This window comes from Clarias gariepinus, chromosome 16, assembly GCF_024256425.1.
Source record: "Clarias gariepinus isolate MV-2021 ecotype Netherlands chromosome 16, CGAR_prim_01v2, whole genome shotgun sequence".
Classification (NCBI taxonomy): Eukaryota; Metazoa; Chordata; class Actinopteri; order Siluriformes; family Clariidae; genus Clarias; species Clarias gariepinus.
This window is the reverse complement of record NC_071115.1, coordinates 26,740,622-26,758,400: the sequence shown is the minus strand read 5'-3', so window position 1 is coordinate 26,758,400 and position 17,779 is coordinate 26,740,622. Positions and strand designations below refer to the sequence as shown.

At 37.9% G+C, this 17,779-nt stretch overlaps 2 gene segments (V, D, J or C); both read right to left on the bottom strand.

Annotated features, from left to right (window-relative positions):
- Positions 1 to 4,136: 4,136 nt before the first annotated feature.
- Positions 4,137 to 4,581, bottom strand: LOC128544702 (Ig heavy chain V region 914-like). The segment is given in 2 exon segments: positions 4,137 to 4,453; positions 4,536 to 4,581. Coding segments are annotated over 2 exon segments (363 nt in total).
- A 6,823-nt stretch (positions 4,582 to 11,404) lies between these two features.
- LOC128544274 (Ig heavy chain V region 914-like) lies at positions 11,405 to 11,849 on the bottom strand. The segment is given in 2 exon segments: positions 11,405 to 11,712; positions 11,801 to 11,849. Coding segments are annotated over 2 exon segments (348 nt in total).
- Between the last annotated feature and the right edge of the window lie 5,930 nt (positions 11,850 to 17,779).

The window sequence follows — 17,779 nt, the reverse complement described above, 5'->3', positions numbered from 1 at the left end:
AGGAAGATGTTGAATAGTTTTGTAAACAAAATTGCCAGCTTTTCTGAGCATACATTTGTAAAGGCGGTATAAAAGAAATATACAGTACACACTGCAAGATCACAGGTTAAGATTTTTTTGTCTATTTATAAGGAAACATAATAACGATAATTAATAAATAAATAAAAATTGCACCATTGCTCAAACGTTAAAAAATAAATGTTTCATCTACGTTTTACTATACTTACAATAACCCTATCATCTCACATTGTTTATATAGCTTTATCCAGTACACATGCTGCAATATTCGTGGTTCACTAATGGTAGTGCTCACCGTTTCATTTCTGGACAAGTTTTTCATCACATTCCTAAGAGAAAATGACCTCTTTTTAAAAATTTATGAAAATGGGCTCTGCCATCTGTCCTGTTTCATGCCAACAGTAAGGAATTCATGTGTGGGGTTTGTTCTCAGCCAAGGGTGTGGGCTAACTCACAATTTTGCCCACGAATACAGCCATGAATAAAGAATGGTACAAAAACATCGCCAGAGAACAACATCTCCTAACCATTCAAGAACAGTTTGGTGAAAGGCAATGGCTCTTTCCTGCATGATACTTCTTATTGCCATATGAAAAACGTAATAACCAAGTGGCTGGGGGTTATTTATGGCCAGGAACCCTTCAAGATCTTAATCCAATTGAGAATTTGTAATCAACATGTCCAAGGCGGGTGGACAAAGAAAAACCCACAAAAAGAATGGACTGCCATCAGTCAGGATGTGGCTTTGAAATTGATTGATGGCATGCCAGGGTGAATTGCAGAGATTTAAAAAAAATAAGGATCAACACCGCAAATATTGAGCATAAACTTCATATAATTGTCAATAACAATTTTTGACATTTATGAAATACTGGTAATTATACTTCAGTATATCATAATAACATCTGACAAAAAGATTTTAGAACACTGAAGCATCAGACAAAAAATATATATTCGTGTCATTCTCAAAACCTTTGTCCATGGTGACATCTGCTGTATGTAGTTAGTATTTTAAACATATTTAAGTGTGTATTAACATTTTTTTCGGAGTTATATGCCTAACCATCATGGGCAAGCTTTAATTCACAGAAAAATGTGTTTTACAGCATTCAGTGTTCACAAACATAAATTATTATTGAAGCTTCTCTTCTGCTGACTAACTAACAAATAAATTGTTTAATGGGCATGTTATACAAGGAATAAACCAGGTGTAGGTGTGATGTAATAATACATTCATTAATAAAGAGATCTGTTTCTTGTTCTGCTAAGAAATTGTTCACATAAAAATTACACTTACCCTAGGAAGTGTAATTTTAGAGGAAATTGATAAATGAAACCATTGTGTGTGTGTGTGTGTGTGTGTGTGTGTGTGTGTGTGTGTGTGTGTGTGTGTGTGCGTGCGTGTGCATGTGTGTAAAAGGGTGATAATATTATAAGTCTCTTGAGAGGGGGCAGTGGTGGCTCAGAGGGCTAAGGCACTGAGTTACTGATCGGAAGATCGGCTATTCGATCACCAGCTCCACCAGGTTGCCACTGTTGGGCCCTTGAGCAAGGCCCTTAACCCTAACTGCTCCAGGGGCGCCGTATCATGGCTGACCCTGCGCTCTGACCCCAGTTACGCTGGGATATGCGAAAAAGGAATTTCACTCTGCTGTAATGTATATGTGACAAATAAAGGCTTAACTTAAAAAAGAGTGTTTAAATTAGTCTGAAGCTAAACTTGCAACATGAATGAAATCAAAATGTTGAGTAAAAGGGATGGTATAAGCAGTCATGTGCCAGATTATGTCAAAGCATCAAGCAATTTTTGGTTGAATATAGCACTTTTTTTCCTCTAGGTGTGTGTGGCTATGTGCCAATAGAGTCAATCAACATGACAGTTTACCATGTACTGTATAGACAGAGTAGGGGGACGGTGCGCAAATGACGAGTAATGTTGAGTAAAAGCAAACAAAAAAAACGTTATGAACAGTTATGTGCCAGATTTAATAATCTACATTACTTTAAAATACGCTACTAATAAGCTAACTTGGGATTAGTTAATAGTTGAAGTGGTATCAGTAAATTTTAATACACTAGAGTCCAAACTTAACCTTTATCTGATCTACATATTTTATTTTTCATCTGCGATTCACTTCATCTGTGATTCACTGATTATCAAACAGGGAGTGTATTAAGCTCATTTTGAAAGAAACTTAGTGTAAATAAGGTGTGAGATAATCAACCAACTCAAACAAGTAATTTATATGTATTTATAAGTTAGGCAGAGGGTTCTGCAATTCTGCAATTATTATTATTATTATTATTATTATTATTATTATTATTATTATTATTATATTTACAACAAAATTAACAAAAGCATAAATAACAACACTTGTCTATTTAGTGAAATACAGGCTATGTTTTTTTCTTCCTTCTATGTATTATTTATTAGCACTACTGATGTTTTTCTAGAGTGTTTTCTCATATTTGTGCTATTGTTCTTCTTGGTCAGTAATACATAATTGTGTCCTCTTCTGTCACCGCAGAGCGTTTCAAATACACCATGCTGATGGTATTATATCTGATTTCTGTTCACGTTAATTTCCTGTTGTCTGATCTAGTGCATGTAGTAGCTTCCAAAATTTTATTCTGATCCCCTGCAGGAGAGACTCAGAGTTCCTCCAGGTTTCTTCTGCACTGTTGTTTTTAATGACTTGAGACTTTGACATTTCACACCCGCTGAAAGAAGTAAAATATTTAGTTAATCACGTTTCATACAGATACAGCGAACGCATTATCCTCTATTATCTTGTAGTGTGTTTACACTCTAGGATGCACAAGGATAAAACTTTACAATTTCTGTAAATTTACAATTTAATGCTTACAGTTATATATGTACTGTCTGGGTCAAAATAAACCCAAAATGAGCTCCATCCTTTCACTGTATGTACATTTAAATAATCTCTTCATCATATCAGAATCAATCGATATATAAAATTGTGTAATATGAGTAATATAAATTGATCCAGTCATAACTGGTAAGATTACGGAAGTCTATTTCCACCAGTAGAGGACGGATGTTTTTCTGAGGATAGAAGGAAGGTTGTTATGATAAACAAGTAATAACAACGATAAATCTAAATTATAAGATAAAATATAAAAAAATAAATAAATAAATAAACGTTGACCTTTCTAGAATTTTATACTCCTGTATTAACTAATTAATAAATAAATAAATTAATTAATTAATTAATTAATTTATTTATTTATTTATTTATTTATTTATTTATTTCCATGCAACTTAATTGAAAGACTGAAAAATGAAGCACAGAATTTACAAATACTGTTTATCCATAAAGTGAATGTCCCATAATCTGTTGCTTACTGCTGCCATCTAATGTAAAAAGAGGAAATTGTGACCACCACATACTCTATAGCAAGGGCATTGTTAGAAATATAAATATCTACTGGGGCACAGGGCCTTTGATATTAAATCCACACATTCGTTTATAGCACTTGTTGTGTACAGGGTCGCAGGGTTCTGGGGCCTATTTCAGGAGTGGGTAAGGGCACAAGGCATGATTTGAGTAAGTGTCCTAAAGTAATTCTGTCAATGCTATTTCAGGTCAAATTCCCTTCACTTTAAAAAAATAGAAACAGAAAACTAGAAAAGTTATTTCAACACACTTGGATGCATCTGAAAATGTGACATGGCCTCATTAAGACAAAACATTGATAAAGACTTTTGATAGTAGTGTTTGAAATTTAACACAGATGTGTTTATTGATGCTCTGTAAGAGATCAAAATTTGATCACTGTGTGTATTGTAAAAAGATAGAATATTGTTGGAATGCTGTGTTTTATTGTGCAAGAGATTTGTAGAATTTGGACAAAATATTTTACTCTTCATTTTTTGTTTTAACGTTGAAAAACTGAGACACATTTTCTTAAAAACAACCACACATTCAATATTCACCTAATTTATAATTACAAGACCTGATTGCTTATAAGCTCAACCATTTACTTAAATTCTCAGTCTTCTCATTTACTAAAATTTGGAAAAAATGATATGTGTCAATAAAAGTGCTGAAACTATAAATTGAGTGGTTTTTGTACAGGGATGTTGTTGATCTGTCTCACTGTGGTCGACGAGCGCAGTAATACACAGCTGTGTCTTCAGTCTGCATGTTCTGTCCTGTTAATGTTACTGTGTTGCTGGACGTGTCTCTAGAAATCTGAAACCTGCTTTTCAGTTTTTCACTGTAAGCAGTGCTACCACTACTACATATAGTTCCGATCCATTCCAGAGTTTTCCCTTCAGGTTGTCGTATCCAGGCTGTACAGTAGCTGCTATCAGTTAATGAATATCCAGACACTTTACAGGTCAGAGTCAGTGACTGACCAGGGGTTACTACTGAAGATGCAGGCTGGGTCAGCTCAACACAGTGAACACCTGTTAAAGAAAATATTGTAATATTGTAAAATCAAAAATGTGCGAAAGCCTGATTTTATATAATCAAATGCAAAATACTTACAGTGTATGGCTGCCAGCAGCAGCAGCAGTAGCGATTTAGAGATCATGGTGTTAGTTACAATAAGTCAAAGCTCTTGTTCTTCATTGCTTAAATATATAAAAGGGAGAACATTTGCATAGAGACACGCCTTATCTGAGGGGGATTGAATTTGATGGGTTGTGGATTTTTCTTTGAGTTTAGTAAATGAGAAGACTGAGAATTTAAGTAAATGGTTGAGCTTATAAGCAATCAGGTCTTGTAATTATAAATTAGATGAATATTGAATGTGTGGTTGTGTTATGGGCCGCAACACAATGTGAAGTGATTACTCCCATGTTAATAATATTACACCTTCATGTCCTCTAGGTTTTTATTCCATATACTGTATGCCATTTAGTTAACCGTCATTCAGTAATTCTTTTTAAAAAGCCTTGATGGTGAAAATGTTTAATAGTCATTTATTAATTGTATTTGATAGTAATTGATTTAAAGTTTTCAGCAGAGAATAGTAAATCCTATATATGTTTTTTTTTTATCTTCTTTGCTCTTCTGTGGAAGTTTGACTGTAAGTGACAGTCTTAGTATTTAGTTTCCTACATGAACACCTAATCTGCATTGTGTACTGTACAGTACATTTGACACCTGCTGGGGAAAATATACTATCAAATTAATCAAACATGTGTGCTGTTTATTGGTTAAATAACTCCCATTATCTGTGGAACTCCAAAGTGCTCAAAATTAATTAAATAAATAAATAAATAGGACATGATAAAATAAATAACTCTATGAATAAATAAGACACATACATGTAATATAAGAATGATATTGTGAAATAATGGAACATATTTTGAAAAAAAAAGTTTATTATTGTGAAATATATTGCACTCTGCAAATTATTTTTCCCAATAACAGAGATTATTGCAGAGGCATTTTATTTACTGTAATTCATGCTGTTTTTACTTTAAAATGTCATTTTTTCAGTCAGTTTTTATTTAAAAATCCTGATTTTTCACGAGGGCCTATTTATTTCATAATGCGACTTTTTAGCAGAATTAGTTGTTCTGTCAATCAGTGCCAGTGGGTTGGACCTGTGCGCCTATTGGCTGATCCTTTAACATCGATTAGTTTCCCTGGATACCTGCTCTAAGGACCGCCGCTACAGCTAGCAATAACGTGCTAGGCAGTGGCGGACTGGCCGTCTGGAGTACCGGGCGTTCTCCCGGTGGGCCGCTGGTCAATGTGGCTGGCCCAGTCAGTACGTAAATTTATTTAAAAAATGACAGAAGCTATAATATTGCATCTCTTTTTTACGCAGAAAGATGAGTGCGTTAATCGTATTGGAGCCGCCGATAAAGTGCCTGTGTTTTGTAACGGCCACCACTATGTTGTATATCACATCATGTACAGCCCTTTATGAGTTGCTGCGCGTGTCTGCTGGGGAAGTATTATGGAGTTAATTATGTGCCAAAATTTAACAAACAAACACAATCTGCTTTGCAAAGAAAAAAACGACTTTCTCATAAATGCAGCGTTTTGCAAACAAACACAATCCGATTTGCAAAGAAAAAAATTCAACTTTCTCACAAATGCACCCTCCGTATTTTCTCACACATGCAATGGAGCAACTTCCTCTTCCAAAACAGCAGATGGCGCTATCGGTCAATTTACTCTATTCTCCCGAGACCTCAAACAACGTGTTTATATGGTTTACCCTTATGTCCCAGAGGAATATGAGTGGGGAACAGTTTTGAGGTGTCCATTATATATCCAGACAGCCAGACATATTAACAATCCACTATCTTTAGGATAGAGCCCTGTAGGGGAATAATACAGTTATATCAAACCACAGCTGCATTTTAATTCTTTTATAATTAGTGATCATATCTACATTTAAATAATCTTTAACAAAGTTATAAGGGGGAAAAGCTATAAATGAACAGTAAACATACTGAATTACAGACAGAATTCTATTACAAACCTGCTTGTAAAAAGTTTCATAAATTTCATTCAGTCTAATACAATGATTCTTGCATCTTACTGTATCTACACCTCGCGCTGCAACAGCTGTCTACAATGTATGATTGTACTACAGACACAGATTATTTAAATGTAGATATAATCACTAATTAAGTTAATAATTCAATAGTTAATTAAAATGCAACTGTGGTTTGATATAACTTTATTCCCCTACAGGGCTCTATCCTGATATCTATAAAGATAGTGGATTGTTAATATGTCTGGCTGTCTGGATATATAATAGACACCTCAAAACTGTTCCCCACTCATATTCCTCAGGGACATAAGGGTAGACCATATAAACACGTTGTTTGAGGTCTCGGGAGAATAGAGTAAATTGACCGATAGCGCCATCTGCTGTTTTGAAAGAGGGAGTTGCTCCATTGCATTTGTAAGAAAATACGGAGGGTGCATTTGTGAGAAAATACGGATGGATGCATTTGTGAGAAAGTTGAAATTTTTTCTTTGCAAATCGGATTGTGTTTGTTTGCAAAACGCTGCATTTGTGAGAAAGTCGTTTTTTTCTTTGCAAAGCAGATTGTGTTTGTTTGTTAAATTTTGGCACATAATTAACTCCATAAAGTATGCGCGTGAGGAGGCATGTGTGCGCGTGAGGAGGAGAAAACGGAGCAGGAGCTCAGCTGTGCTGCTCCCCACCGAAACGCTCTAGTGTTTTACTCTTTTCTTTACTTTTACTGTATGTTTTGTATTATAATTTTGTGACGCTGAAAAAGGCTGATAAAGATTTGTGCTGAACGCTATTGTTGGCTCTGAGCTCTTTTTCCCGGCTATCCGGCCCAAAGCGGCACAGTTTGTGTGCATGTGAATGTATTGTAATCCTTTTCCATACGTGTTCTGAAACCACGCCCTCTTTCACTTTTAATTTATTGAGAGAGAGAGATTTGGATCCTTTTTTGATACAGCAAAGAATGAATATTTGCCATAGATGAAAATTGAAAAAAAAAAAAGAAAAGGTGGAGCTGAAAATTTATGCAACAAGAAGAAAAAGCTTTAAAAGCAGATTCTGTGAAATTTTTCAGATTAACAGATTATGCCTTGAGGGGAAATTACAGTCCCACAGGCTCTGACAGCTTTAACATAACGTCAGGGACAGTGAGCCTGGATGCAGCCTCAGGGTCAGTGATGATGTTGACCAGCACCTCTCCCCTTCTGTACCCGAGCCAAGTGAAAATCAACTGAACAGATAAACTGAAATAAAATCAGAGGCAGCATTAACTCGGGCTAGTAAACTTACTTATTTTAATTATTATTGTAGACAATATTAATTCAAAATAAGGCTGGGAAAATATTATTTTAAAATAATATTGACTACAATAATAATTACTAGCATGAGCTGATGCTGCTACTGATTTTATTCCAGATTACCTGTTCAGTTTGATTGGCATCATTTTCACTCTGGTAGATCAGGGGAGACGTGTTGGTCATCATCAGCAGGCACTGGTTCATCATCACTGACCTGCTGCACTTACAGCTTACACTGAGTGGTCTATCTTACACTGACTGCAGCAGGATGATCCTCCCTCACCTGCTAAAATATTGTCTTTATAGTTTTATATGTTGTTTGTCTTAATGTTCTTTCCTTTGTTTTACAAATATGACCCAATATACACTACCGTTCAAAAGTTTGGGGTCACTTGCAAATTTCTTTGTTTTTGTTTAGTGACTTATTTTCTACATTCTACAACAATACTGGGGATTTCAAAACTATAAAATAACACATATGGAATTAGGTAATTACGTAACAACAACAAAAACAACAGTTAGTTGTTATTTTAAGACACAGAGGTCAGCCTTTCTGTAATAGTTCTTGCAAGAACAGTATTGTCAAGTGCATTTACAAAATCCGTCAAGCACCATAATGAAACTGGCTCTCATGAAGGCCATCCCAGGAGGGCGAGACCAAAACCTACCTCTGCCGCAGACGAGAAGTTCATTTAGAGTTATCAGCCTGAAAAATGACCAATTAACAGCACCTCAGATTAGAGGCGTTATGAAGTCCTTACAGAGCAGAAGTAGCAGAAACATCTCACCATTAACTGTTCAAAGGAGATTAATGCATTTTTGGAGGCCTTTAGCATTCCTTCACAATGTAGAAAGAAATAAAAATCAGGAACGATCATGGAGTTAGAAAGTGACCCCAAACTTTTGAACAGTAGTGTATGTTCAGTGATACTTTAAATAATATACTTAAAAACAATTTATTTCTGTATTGAGTTATATTTTTATTCTAGTAAGTTGTGTGCTAAGTCAAAAGCCATGGAAGATGGCGGACTGGTGTGAACTTCAGCCAGTTCTGCTCATTTTAGCTGATCAGATAAAGAGGGATAATTTACCAGTAGACACTGTACTGCCACCTACTGCATAGAATACGTATTGCACCATTAGACCTAACTCAATACTTCATGCGCTATTACTTACATCTGAATAAAGGAGCAACCAATCACACAGCTGGCTCCGCCCTATCGCTCTTGATTGACAGAACCATTCATTCTGCTGAAAAGTCACATTATAAAATAAATAGACCATCGTGTAAAACGGGATTTTAAAATAAAAACTGAGTTTCCAAAGTTAAATCAGTGTATGAGACTGATCAGGTCTGATCAGGTCTCACTAGGTCAGACTAAACTAGTGTCTGACTGCAGGAATCTGTATGCAAGAGTTTGATAGAATGATAGAAGGTGTTAAAGAAATAGGACAGAAAGATTGTTTTTTACCCTTATGTGGGGTTTTTATGTTTTATCAAAAGAAAAATTATACAATTAATATTTTTTAGAGGATGTTCAGGTGGAGGTCTCAGGGCTGATAAAAGTGTGAAAATTTTAGGTCCTGTGCACCTTTACTCTGTCCTCCTTCTGTCTGGGACTGCTGTATGTTTGTGTGTGTACTGTATATGTGTGTGTGAGTTTTGTGTTTTGACTCTGTCGTCCTGCACAAGGTTGCAAACATTGTCATACAACATTGTGGCAAAGTTCAAGCAAGACACCTCGTTTTTTTTGGGAACCAATATTTATTTGCTTCTATTCTATCACATATTTTATATCTTAAGATATGGAATGGATGCAATTAATATACCGTTGTAGTTTCTTATCACAACTTATCAAGATGGCCTATTAGAAGACATTGCAATTGAATTTGGAAGCTAGAGAGAGTGAAGAAATATGGACGTCAAAAAATGGTGACATTGAATCATCTTCTTGCCATGAAATGAGCCATCCTGCATGGCTGCAGATGTGATAAGGAGAATCAACAAGGTCCAACAGGCATGGCAGTTACTCATGTGCAGGACATCAAGTCTTCTTTTGAGCTTTTTGTCCCAGATTTAATCCAGAAAATTATTCTGGATTGCAATAATTTAGAAGGAAGGCGTGTTCTTTGGAACAAGGGGAAAGGATATGGACCAAACCAATTTACATGTCCACTTTGGGGTTTTTATCCTTGCTGGAGTTTTTAGGTCCAAAGGGGGAATCCACAGATTCCAGACCAGCTTGATGGCAGAGAGACAATCTATTATTCTAGGCTGTGAAGTATGTGGTCCCAAGATGGACAGAGAAACACTATGTACACATACAAAGTAAAACTCTGCCCCTCATGTGGCGATGTGTTCGGTGGGGCTGATGCGTTGGCTAAACGGACAAGGTTCAGCTTGTGTTGTGTTAAATAACGTGAAAAGGTTAAACTTCTAATTACTGTGAGTTCATAGAAATTAAATTCAATAGTTGTTTAATTTGTAAATCCGTTGATTTTTTCACTTATATTGCTAATTGATCTTTTTTATTACATTTATTACATTTCTTAAAAAAAAAAAAAAAATTAGTAGCATTTTAATTTATAAATGTGATCTAACAAATGTAAAGGGCAAATGTAAAAATACATCCTGTGTATTGTTTGTAATCAGGTTGAAGTAAACATCTGTTGAGTAAATTAACATAAAATTGATCAATCTTTTTGAATTAAAAACTCCAAAATGCAGCGGGTACACCAGCTCCCGGAACACTGAACACAAAAATATAAACACCACATAAGGGTTAAATATGTAATAAAAAATCTACTGACATTAAATAAAAATTGTTAGAGCAAAGTAAGTCAAATCTCCAGTCCCATCTCAAAGAATTAAAATGATTACTGTTGTTGTAAATTAACACAAACTGCTGGTACGTTGTTCAGCTGAATGTTTCAGCACAAATGTTTCAAACACAGGATTTAATTTGCATGACACACCCACTGAGAAATAACCATAAAGAAACAAATCTTAGTGTAATTTTCTCACTTTTGGGTCATTAACTTCTGCTGTCCCAAATACTGTACAAAGCATTCCTGATTCATGGTTCTGCTAATTTTAGAGACAATCTTTCACAATGACAGTCACGTGCATATAAATACACAAAAGGTTAGGACAAGTAAAGAAATTATAGCATATATTGAATATTATTGTATCACTTATTTTGGACGGAAAATGAATGTGGTAATATAGACTGAGAAGGATTTCTTTACAAAGACTAACATCTAGATGTTTAATACTGTATTTAAAAAAAAAAACTTAAATATAATATACAGTATAACCACAATCAACGATAAATGAGCGCATTGTTGCACCAAGCTACGTCTTGTAAATTCACACTCCTGTTTAATTATGCAGTGAAACACATACGAATTCATTATGATTAATTACTAGCTTGAGGACATTACAGAGGGATAGTCAATAAAGACCTAAAATCTGCCTCCTAAGTGTGAATTGATGGTGTTGTTTGTAATAAATGCCTCTGAGCTTCAGTTTTCTGCTGAGGGAATATGTACAGCTCATAAGGAAGTGCTTATGTACAGTAAGTTTTTGTACAGCTCTGGAGTCTGTTGTGTCAGTGTGTGTATCGTGCACAGTAATAAACAGCCGTGTCTTCAGCTTTCAGACTCTTCACTTCTAGATACAGCATGTTCTTATTGGTGTCTTTAGTGATGGAGAACTGTCCCTGCAGAGACTGAGCGAATCCAGTGCCTGTGCCACTATCAATGTATCCGATCCACTCCAGTGCTTGTCCTGGTTTCTGACGGATCCAGCTCATCCAGTTGCTCATTGAGAATCCAGAGATGGCACAGGACAGAGTGACTGACTCTCCAGGTCTCTTCACCACAGAAGGAGAGGAGGTCAGGGACTGTCCATAAGAATCTGGAAAAGGTGTATTTATTATAATGTTTAACAGAACAGAATTACAATTTCTCCTTAAATACATCAAATAAAAAAATCAGAAACTTACATGGCATTAATAGAAATAAAACACAATATTCTAAAAGCATCCTTCTTTGAGTTCTGCGTCACTCAGAATCAAAGTAAATGGGAGTGTGATCTATTACAGAGCTCACTGGAAACTAGAACAGCCAAGAACATGCTGATTATACCTGACAATATTTGAATAAGGCGTGTTCATGAGCACTGGGTGTATTAAATACACAACCACAGGCTGATCAGTGTATAGATGAGAGGATGATTTTAAGGTTCTATGTACTGTATGTAAACAAGCTGACATTTATACAGAGCAAAAACTATTAAGGTGAATTTGCACGGACATCCTTTAAATCAGTAGAGTCAGGTCTATAATACGTCCACTGACTGACTTTGCATGTGCCAAGGATGCAAGTGATTTTATAATTTACAGTTTGCCAGCTCAGATTAATGAGTTTTTAATAATTAGTGTATGTTGAAGAGCTTATGATTAAGGAATTTACTTTAAAGATAATTGTTGGTCATATGTTATATAATTAATAAATGCCTCATAATGTTTTATTTCAAATAGCAACTGAATGATTTTCAATTTATCAGTGCTTACATGTTTACAATTGTTACTCTTTCTGCAGCTGTGTTTTGTACTGAGCTGAGTGTATGGTGTTTCCATTACTGATACCAACATCCACTTTACACAGCTCAGATTCATTAGGGAAGTTTTTTTGTTGTTGTTGTTGTTTGTGTTGTTTTGTAAGTAAATCAGTTTTAAATACTAATACATGTTTATTATTTTGGCTTGGGGATCCCTTCAAGGTATATACTTTATTTTAAATTATTGACTCAAATAGTAACTTTTATTTAGTTATTGAAGGTAGAATGCAGAAAAAAGAAAATGTATAACAGAAACAGTATGGCAATGCTAGTAAAAATGGGCTAAGCAAAGAATGTTTATATAGAACATTATCAATTGTCATATATTCAACATACATTGAAATAAATAAATGTGTAATTTGAATAACGGGGGGTGGGGATATTGGGGGGGGTTGTGCTGCAGTAGAGCTTTATATATCATGTAATGTATATCCTGCCACGAAACGATCTACCATCAGTCCTGAGACATCCCAACAGTAAAGCATCCTGAGACCATTTATGTCTGAAGGTTTTCATGCAAGGGAGTAGGCTCACTCACCAATTTTGCCATGAAGAACACATGTAGCCTTTGTACAAGAATGGTACAAAAACATCCCCCTAGAGTAACTTTTTTCAACCTTTCAAGAACATTTGGTGATAAAAAAAAAAATCCAGCATGATGGAGCACAATGTCATAAATCCAGCATGATGGAGCAACGTCAATGTCATAAAGCAAAATTTATAACTAAGTGTCACATCTGTGCCACCACAGTCCGGGGGAGTGAGATCCGGTTCCCCGGATTATTGAGCCGAAGCTTTGTCTCCCCCTAGTGTGTCTACGTTGGTATGTCTTCACTTAATCACAAATCACGTACACCTGTGTCTCTCCCCTGTGTGTCCTTATTTAAACCAGCCGAACCCGTAGTGTCTTGTCCGTTCACTGTTGTTCACATGTTTGTTTTGTACGTGCTGCTCTCACCTCACCGCTCTCTTCTATCTCCTTCTCAGGAATAAGCCGAGTCTGCAGGATCGGGGTAAGGCTGGTAGTGAACCGGCAGCAAGGCCAAGGTCACGGTTAAGTCGCCAGCCAAGCGCAGCGCAGGACCCGTGTGACGGTGTTGTTAGTTTGTTGTAGTGTTTCGTGCCCGCCTGCAGACCCAGCCTGAGGAGGCTGTCTTTTGTTAGTTTATGTTTTGTGTTTACTTTGTTTTGTTTCTTTTATCTTCACATAAGAAGAAAATAACATAAGTGGGAAGACTTTACCCCAAAAGACAGAGAATAAAAGACTCACGTGTTTTAGCAATTTTCATTGCCGCAAAGCAGCTTTACACAATTAAAAGAATTATTTAAGTTTGTATGAAATGTGAATTTGTATGAATCAAAATGGTCAGTTTGTCCCTGGTGAGCAAGCCGAGGGCGACAGTGGCAAGGAAAAACTCCCTGAGATGGTAATAGGAAGAAACCTTGAGAGGAACCAGACTCAACAGGGAACCCATCCTCATTTGGGTGAAACAGAAAGCAGTAAATGATCTGCATTTATACAGTGTGAAGGGTGGGAGGCAGTTCAGCTATAATAGCTGATGTTAATTGATGTTAATATGGAGTCCAGGTAGTTATTGAAGACCCAGGTAGACTTGTAAGAAGTTCCAGTCCTGAACTATCGAAATGTCAAGTCCCCAGAGAAACAGTTGCCAACACCAGTCAAGGCCAGAACCGTCTTCTAGGTAGAGAGAATCATCCCCAGACACCAGACGCATCCCAGAGAGACACATGGGGCATCCATGTGACGAGATCTTCAGCCAGAAGCAGGGCACCAGGATGGGTCAGACAGGTCCGGAGGGCAGAGGGAGTCTGGATCACTGGCAGCTCGGGAACAACATGTGTAGCTTGACAGAGAGAGAGAAAGAGTGAAAGGGGGAGACAGGAGGAGAGAGGAAAAAGAAAAAGGGGGGGAGAGAGAAGAAGAGGAGAGATGGCAGTTATTCTACTTAAACCAGCCGACCCCCTAGCTCCCTGTCCGTCCACTGTTGTGTTACCATACTGTATGTGTTTGTTTCTCCTCAAAATCACAAGTGAGTGTGTTTGCCTGTTTCCCAGGACTGAGAGGCCCTGAAGTGCAGTACTAAAGAGACTTTGTGTTGTGTTCTTTCTTAAGTTTCATTTGTTTTTGTTTGTACAGTAAGAAATAAAGAACACTTGTGATTGCACCTGCATCTGCATCTGACCCTTGTATGACCACCTCATGACTAATTACTTTGGGGTGGGGTTTCCATTCCCCGTGTCCCATAGCTTGAATGGACAGTACATCTGCTCCCATATTCATGTGCCCCGGAATGTAAATCGCCCTGAGGGACAGAAACTTGTCCTGTGCCCAAAGCAGAACCTGGTGGGCTAGCTTATTCAAGCGGCGCAAGCGCAGTCCGCCCTGTCGATTAATATATGAGACTACCGTAGTGTTGTCCACCCGCATTAGGACATGGTAGACTCTCAACTGCTGGAGGAAGTGCTATAGGGCCAGAAATAGAGCCATCATTTCGAGGCAATCGATGTGCCGTGCGAGATGACCTCTTCAGCTTCCTTGGGCTGGACAGTCATCTAAGACCGCACCCCAGTCCGTGAGGGAAGTATCTGTCGTAGCATCCTGCGATGACAAGACGGACTTACAGTAGAGTCGGACCCAGGGTCAGAAACTGGGGTCTGAACCACATAGAAAGGGTACGAAGCCCCTGGCGCGTAACCCTTATTGGGGATTGGCCCTTGAGTGAAATCCCCTGGCTCTTAGCCACAACTGAGATGCTCTCATGTGCAGAAGGCCCAAAGGTATCACCGTGGATGCAGCTGCCATGAGAGCTAAAGATCTCTGGAAGTGATGAACAGTCACTTTCAGGTCTAGCTTGATTTCCTTGAAGGTGTTGGGAATGGATTCGACACGAGCGGGAGACAGCTGTGCCCGCTTACGATCGAATCCCATGTGACACCCAAATAAGTTGTCTTCTGAACAGGAAAGAGCACGCTTTTCGTGGCGTTGGGTCTCAATCCTAAGAAACAAAGATGAGGTAGCACGACATCCTGATGTCGAAACGCTTGCTACTGAGACTGGGCCAGCCGTGCGCGTGAGAGAGCTAGTCCAAATGGAAGAACCCGGTACTGGTAAGCTTCGCCCCCGAAAGCAAACCTCAGGAACCTCCTGTGTTGTGGCAATATTTCTATATGAAAGTATACGTCCTTCACATCGGTTGTCACAAATCAATCGCTTGGTAGGATTTGAGAACAATCACTTTGACAGTCAACATTTTGAAGCTGTATTTATTTATTTTTAGGTTGCGGTTTAGCCTGCGAAAATCAAAAAATAGGGCGCAGCACGCCGTTCCTCTTGGGAACCTAGAAATACCGACTGTAGTAGCCTGACTCTATGTTTTATGGCCCCTTTCCCAGCAACTTCAGTCAGCAGATGCGCCTTTTCCGGTTTCACGGAAGTGGAGACCACGCCGTTGAAACGCGGAGGGTGATGTGAGACTAAATTCTGTAACTTCTTCTACAGTGCTTAGTACCCAAGGAGATATACTTGGCAGTAGCTTCCACGCTGCCAGTTTCTCCGAAAGGGGCAAAAGTCTCAGCGACTTGGTTAAATGGAGGGGTTGGGGGGGGATGTTAGATGTTAGATGTCTCAACAAAACCAGACAAAATACCTAAATTGTCTAGATTAACCGAGTGTGTCCAGGACATAAAAGATTGGATGACCAATAACTTTTTTTTACTAAACTCAGACAAGACAGGGATATTACTCATCGGCCCAAAAACCAACACACAACAGCTTTCACAATTCAGCCTGTGTTTAGAAGGATGTACTGTTACTACTAGCTCAACAGTAAAAGACCTGGGCGTAATATTAGACAGTAACTTGTCCTTTGAAAATCATATTTCCAATATCGCAAAAACAGCCCAAATATCGCCAAACTTAGGAGCATCTTATCCGTATCTGATGCAGAAAAGCTAGTTCATGCATTCATGACCTCCAGACTGGACTATTGTAATGCATTACTAGGTGGTTGTCCTGCATCCTCAATAAACAAGCTTCAGTTAGTCCAAAATGCAGCCGCCAGGGTTCTCACCAGATCCAGAAAATATGATCATATAACCCCAATATTATCATCCCTGCACTGGCTACCTGTTCAGTTTAGAATTAATTACAAAATAATATTACTTACATACAAGGCTTTAAATGGTTTAGCTCCCACATACCTAACCAGTCTTCTGATACGCTATAATCCACCACGCTCCTTAAGATCACAAAACTCTGGACTCCTTGTAATTCCCAGAATTTCAAAATCTACAAAAGGGGGTAGGGCTTTTTCATATTTAGCTCCAAAAACTTTGGAATAGCCTTCCAGACAGTGTTCGGGGCTCAGACACAGTTTCCCAGTTTAAAAGTAGACTCAAGATGCATCTCTTTAATCTGGCATACGCGTAACTTATCCCATAATTTCATACTTCAGTACGTCTATCCTGAATGGCAACTACGCTAATTCTCTCCATCTGTTCTGTACTTTTCTATCCATCCCGAGGCATCTGAAGATTGTACCAGTTTCAGTAGACAAAGGCCAACCCTGCGAGGATCCTGAGGCATCCAGAGAAGGACCAGCTTCAGCTGAATTCTGCCTTATTATGGTTGGAGCTACACATCCTGCTCCTGTGCTCCCAGTGATCCAGATCCCATCTCCCCTCTGCACCTACTGACTCATCCCTATGTTGAACTGGACTTCATGTTAATTTAAAGAATTTCTGTTATATTGTTCTGTACTTTCAGCTGCATAACACACATGGTGTTATTTCATCTCTGTCAGTTATCACCCAAATGAGGATGAGTTCCCTGTTGAGTCTGGTTCCTCTCAAGGTTTCTTCCTATTTCCATCTCAGGGAGTTTTTCCTTGCCACTGCCGCCGTCACCCTTGGCTTGCTCATCAGAGAAATTCCATTCATTCATCTTATTATTATCTAGACACATTTTTCTCACACGTACACAATTTATTATTATTATTTTATATATATATTATATATATATATGAATTTCTTTCATCTTTGTGAAGCTGCTTTGAGACAATGACCATTGTTAAAAGCGCTATATAAATAAAATTGAATTGAATTGAATTGATGTTCGGCATCCTGAAACATGGCAGGGAAAAACTGAAAAGGCTTAAACTTTATTGGAGACTGGTGTTGCCCATAAACACCCGTGGTGGTGGAACATGAACACCGACCTCCTGGGGGTGCCAGGGAGAACCCTTTATTCTCGAAAGGAATTCTTACGTGCCTCTCCCCATTGCATGGCCACCCCCATGGTCCTGGGCACAAGAAGACAGCATGCTGATCCGACTTCTTTGAG